The sequence below is a fragment of the Passer domesticus genome, chromosome Z (assembly GCF_036417665.1).
Source record: "Passer domesticus isolate bPasDom1 chromosome Z, bPasDom1.hap1, whole genome shotgun sequence".
Taxonomy (NCBI): domain Eukaryota; kingdom Metazoa; phylum Chordata; class Aves; order Passeriformes; family Passeridae; genus Passer; species Passer domesticus.
Window position 1 is genome coordinate 63,308,673 of NC_087512.1, and position 6,000 is coordinate 63,314,672.

Here is a 6,000-nt window from a genome sequence, read left to right on the forward strand (position 1 = left end):
TCCACAAGACTTCCAGTTGCTCTGTTTTGCAACAGCTTACCTATAAGACTGCATTACGTGGAATTAGTCAGATCTTTTACTTCTTTACTATCTGTATGTCATGTTTTCAGTAAGAATGTAGGCAAGCCCCTCCTACCAGCAGTATCAGTATAAGAAAGTGAAGGCAGATCAATCTGTTTTAAAACTTAGACTTTTGTCTTTTTTTCTTTAATGAAAAGAATTCCAACCACCATGCAGTGATGGCAATAGTGACTAAATCATCAGAACCTTAAATGTCATCAAAAGCTAAACACACCATATAGAACTACTTTTTTTTATGCTTTTTTTTGTACATCAAGACAAGGTGAAATGCCTCAGAAAGTGAGATCAAGAGTAGCCATCACTGCTTATTTCTTGTCTGATAATTATATAACTTTATCTTCTGAAGCCTGCAGGAATTAAAAAAGGACAAATTAAGCTTAAAGACAGACCTCTGCACAACAAAATTTTTTCTCACAAGTTTGTGAATGACTGTGTGGGGAAATGATCCAATTAAAAGAAAAAAACAAGGAAACAATTTTACTACTTACAGTTCAATTTCCACTATGCCTTTCATGCACCCCTGCTTCACAAACAGACCGATCTACAAAATTAATTTACAAGTTGTTATGGAAAAATAAAATGTATTATCTTACAAGAATACACATTTGTATAACGGAGCTAATTAACAACGTATTTTATTGAAAACTCACAATTAAAAGCAAAATAAAGCACTAACCAAAAATAAAGGCACTACTATCCTCCACCAGCAGCATTAGAACCTCCTCCACAAGTTAACAATTTCTGATCGACTTCAGCCTCCAAAACTGAACAAATTATCATCAGCAGATTCACAGACAGGAAGAAGTTCTCATGAATTTGGGGAACAAAGACAAGTGAAAAGACTCTGCCGAGTACCTGTACTAGAACTACCATTTCTAATAGTATGAAAATCATGAGAAGAGACATACCAACACACAATACTGCCATGCAGTCAAGTCCCATATTCACATTTGCTTATAACTGAGCAGCTACAAGAGAATATGTGCAATCGTTTAGGCACCCAGATTCATTGCTCCAAACCTACTCAGAGAAATTGCACCCAACAAGACCATCCAAGAAAGCAAGAGCAAAAATTTGAAAATTTAAAGATATTAACTTCCTACTACAAAGTCAATGCATATCTTGATAGTAAAAAGTGAAAACAGAGTAGAGCAAATTCCACTTAAATCAAAGATCAGTGCCTCTATGCTTTCAGCTGAATTTTCAAGACATATTAGGAGTATGTTATTTCTAGAGGTACTACGTATTTTGGAATTTATTTTAGACTTTGTCTATTTCTCCTTTAGTGGGTACTTCTTACCAAATATTTAGGCCATTAAGTGGCATTTTTCTACCCCATGGTGGATGCTTAGCCATCTTCAAATAAAACCTCCAGTCAACTCAGACTGTCCTAGAATTTAGGTGTTTCCATTTAATAATTTATACACGACAACAAATAGTTAATTAAAATAACCCCCCTTTGTCTCTGGACCAGGGTACTCTTCAATTCAGATGTCTTTTTACAACAGTAAAGCAAATTAATGAAGAGAGTCATTCCCCCTATCCTCTGCTAGACAGTGCTCTGAATGAAATTCAGATTAACTATTAAAATTACAAAAGCTCATAACTACCTTATCAGCTCGGCCTAAGAAAGCAGGTTTTCCAGCCAGTCCCAGGCAGATGGCACAAACAATGCTTGATTTGCCTGTGCCATTAGCACCTACAACCACGTTCAGGTTGGGCCCTGGACGTACTTCACAGACAGTGTATGTTCTGGAAAGCAAAGCAAGATTTTTAAGACTCTTATTACCTTAATAAAAAAGAAATGTGCTTAGAAACATTTCATTATTTTATTAAACAGATACAATTACCTCATCTAGACTCAATCATGAAATACTGTTTTGTAAGAAAGCCTCTAGAGTGAAAACTAACATTTCAATGAAACACCATGACATACATTCCCACCAGCCAGAGTACTCACCAGAACTTTCTTTAAAATCAGTGACTATGAAGAATAAAATCCAGCAATATGATGATAACTTTTTAAATTAACTTACTGGGATCTCATTTTATTTAATGCATCAAAAAGAAGACAGAAAACGGATCATGCAGTAACTTTCTAGAGTTACCGTATCAGTTCATCTCCAGTGTTCATTTTTTTTCCTAACTGCATCAGCCATCTTTCATCACGTGCTTCCAGAATGCCTACTGCAATAGTAACTGTGGGAAGAGACCAAACCCACCCATGCAAACTCGTATCAAGTTAACACCCTAAATTTATAAAGAATCCTTTGATGAATCATTCTATTCCTCCATTGTGCCAAACACAAGAGCTGAAATAGTACCACAAAAGGAGGAGTACAAAGCAGTTAACAGCAACACATTATTATAAACCATGCACTTGTGAACCCTTAATGAGAATTTAACTACTGTCTCTGAGGATTCAACTAACATCTAACACGTGACTCATGCACTACACTACTGAAGATTTTCAAGGCTCGCATGGAGCCGTAAGAAAATTGTCCGACAACTTCTGCTGGTCCAAACACGTCCAAAAATATTGGTATTCGCAGTGCACAACAGCCGGAAAAAACACGCGCAAAGCCCACAGACACTTCATCCTAATGAGTCTCAAGGCGTATCCCCACCGCCCCAGGAGCACCTTCTGCAGTCTCCCCTTCTCCAGCGCTTGGCAGGCACCTGCCCGAGGGACACCGAGCCCGCGGAGGCTGCACGGCCGGCAGGAGCCACCGCCGGCGGGCAGGGCTGGCCGGCACCGGGAACGCGCCCCAGGGAGGCGACACAGCGCTGACAGCCCCTGGCACTCGTAATCCGCACAGCACCGCCTCCCAGCTCCCCACTCCAAACAAGACACCACCTTCCATGAATACCGCTTCCCGTACTCCCTGCTCCAGCCCTCGGTACCCGCGCGACCCAGCTCCGCTGCTTCGGCCCCCCTACGGCGTGGCGGAAGCAGCAGGCCGCGGACGCTCAAGTGGGGAGAAATGCCCCCCGCTCACTCACAAAAAGTTCTTCATAAAGATCCTGACAATGGAGCCCAGTACGAAGGGGGACTTGGACTCGGCGCGCTTCACAGCTTTCCCCTTTTCCCGCGCCGCCGCCGCCGCCGCCGCCATGTTCCTCCCGCACAGCACCCGCCTTCCCCCGGGGCCGAGCCCGCGCCGCGCGCCCGGCCCGGTTACCCGGGGGGGCGGCACTGAGCCGCCCTGAAGCTCCTCATTGGCCGGAGGCGCCGGCGCCCATTGGCTGGCGCGGCGGGGCGGGGCGGGGCGGCCCCTGTTGCTGGGGCGGCGGCAGCGCCTGCGCGGGGCCGGGCCGGTACCGGTATCGGGGCGCGCGCTGCGCGGCCCGTGCCGCTCGCCTGCGCTGTGAGCTGCTGGGCGTGCTTGGTTTGGGGCGTGAGGGGGAATCTCCTTGATGCATACAGCTGTCTCACAGGCGGCGGCCAAGAGGAGGTTGCTGGACTCTTTTCAGTGGTGTCCTGCGACAGGACGAGGAGCAGTGGCCATAAAATAAAGCTCAAGAGATTCCCTCAGCGTGAGAAGAGCTTCTTTCCATTGAGGGTGGCAGAGCACTGTACCAGCCTTCCCCTGGAGGTTGTGGAGTCTCCCTCTCTGGAGGCATTCAAAGCCCAGTTGGACACATTCCTGTGTCCCTTGCTGTAGGTGACCCTGCCTTGGCAGGGCAGGCTGGAATAGATCCATCTCGAGAGCTCCCTTCCAACCCTAACAATTATGTGATTCCATGATTCAGGGTAATGGTTCAGGTAAATAACGCGCCAAGACTGCCAGCCAGACAAGAGGGGCTGGTTTGGCACACAGTTCCTGGGTGTTTCTGGCCAGCTCCAGGGTAAGCCCAGGAGCCATGGATCAAGGCTGAGGCCCAAGGAGAATTCCTGTGAGGAGTGTGGCCGGGGAATGCACCACGACAGCTCATCTTTTCTTTGAGGTGGGATGAGAGTCAGGTTTTCTCTTTTTCAACACGTGAGAAGCAGAAGAGGACTCTGTGTCTGTCACTCTGCAAGAGGAGTGTGCTCTCTCCAGGCTTTGCTGCTCCTTCCAAGCCGTGGGTCTCCTGACTGAGGGCAGTCACACTGGCAACCTCTGCTCACATCCAGGCAGACAAAATGCCAGGTCTCTTAGCGCTTGGCTTTAGCTGTCTTTCTTAATATTCATGATTGTAAAGTGAAGTTTATATTAGTCTTATTTTGGTGACACCATAGTCAGAATACCATTTCATTTACTTCATAAAGACAGAGTAATAGTGACATTTTATAACAGTTGTTATTCTGGATTTCTGTTGGTGTAAACGAGGTCTGAATTTGCCCTCTTTTTGAAAATTAATAAGGATAATAATAAAATGAAAACGAATGTGATGATATTTAAAGAATAAGACCAATATTAAACATATGGCCAGTATTGAACAGAAAGACAATAAAATTCTTTACACTGATCTCAGGACAAGCTGAGTTCCAGTCCAGCACTAAGCTACATTTACAGCAATCAAATACAAGCCCATTACTGCCCGGGGCATTATAGTTACTTTTCAAGGTTTTTTTCATGTCCATTTTACAAATTTACACATCTGGCATCAAAGAAATTACTTTTAAAGTCTGCACTAGCTTTTGAAGAATTTTTCAGACATTAAACAATTATGGCAAGTCTCAGAACTGTTCTTTGCCCCACAGTGGTCCTGGTACAGCTACTGCAGCAGTGAAGAAAAGAAAAAACCGTAAATAAATGTTGGTCTGGGACAGAAATTAATTCCATGAGGCATTTCCCATTTGGGCAGAGCTGATAGAATATTTTTTCACCTCACCATAAAACTGAAGTTTGCCAGTGGAGAAATCTTAATGTACCAATACCCAGTTTTCAAATGTTTTGTAGCCATTCTTTCACTCTGAATTTCTTATTCTATGAACTGATACTCATCAGACACTGAAGTAAATTAAAGTCACCTTTTAAATTTTCCCTCTGTACTTTAACTCCTGCCACAAAAATGATTGCAAAGGTGATGTTCCCTACTTAAGGAAGAACTTAGGTGTTTCTTTGATTTGTTTTTTTTGGTGAGTTTTTCCTCCCCCCTCTCCCCTTCCCCTCATCAGGGCAATGCCTCACACCTTGTGGACTAGTATTTCCTTCAGTGATATTGATAAAATCACTGCAGCAGTGAAGTCCCTAGAAATCACTCAGTGGAGAGCACTTTAGAATCATTCATTTAGGTTTTTATTTTATCAGCCTAAATCTGATGGAGTGAGGCAGAGTTATATAAATCTTTAGAGATAGGAGCCTAACAGTTGTACTTCATGCTTCATTTCATTTCCATACAGAGAAGCACCAAGCCTAATTATTTTAACCACTTCACTTGTTTTCTGCTTAGATAATTTGAGCTGAGTATTGATACCAAAATATGCACTTTACAGAACAACTGTAAAATTGCGTTGATGCATAGGAAACCGTCCATTATTTCTGTTTGCTTTCATTTTTTAATAATAGCAAGAGTGATATGTTCATAAGTACCTGACTAGGGAGACTGTAGGTACCTAGGAGAGGCAGATAAGATATCAATTACTTTTGGCTCTTCCTCAGTCTCTAGGAAACAAAAAATGGCTTCTACCTGTGCGGTTAAATAAATACATGTGTATTGAATGTATTATACTGAACAATCTCTTCAACTGTTTCTGACACCAAAATGATAATTTACAAGAGATGCAAGAGCCTAGGTCATCCCAGGTGCTGTTGATCCTCATAGGCGGTTAGGAGAAGCATATTCTTAGTTCTGAAAGAACCAGGATATGGTGGCTGTAAGAAGTATTTCTACCACTCAGAACGTAGCTTCCTGCAGCAGTTCAGGTTACTTTTTGTTAGTCTTCTTCGGTGATGTGATCCACACATTTCATTCTCTTCATGTTCAAAATAA

General features: G+C 43.2%; 1 protein-coding gene across 1 annotated transcript in view; it reads right to left on the reverse strand.

Moving 5' to 3' along the window:
* Positions 1 to 3,247, reverse strand: part of SMC5 (structural maintenance of chromosomes 5) — a 41,006-nt gene extending 37,759 nt beyond the window's left edge. Inside the window, exons 1-3 of the mRNA XM_064405351.1 lie at positions 3,085 to 3,247; positions 1,692 to 1,833; positions 570 to 622 (exon numbers count right to left, since the gene is read on the reverse strand). Coding sequence (XP_064261421.1) covers positions 570 to 622; positions 1,692 to 1,833; positions 3,085 to 3,197 — 308 coding nt within the window. The 5' untranslated portion in view covers positions 3,198 to 3,247. The remainder of the gene's footprint in view (positions 1 to 569; positions 623 to 1,691; positions 1,834 to 3,084) is intronic.
* Between the last annotated feature and the right edge of the window lie 2,753 nt (positions 3,248 to 6,000).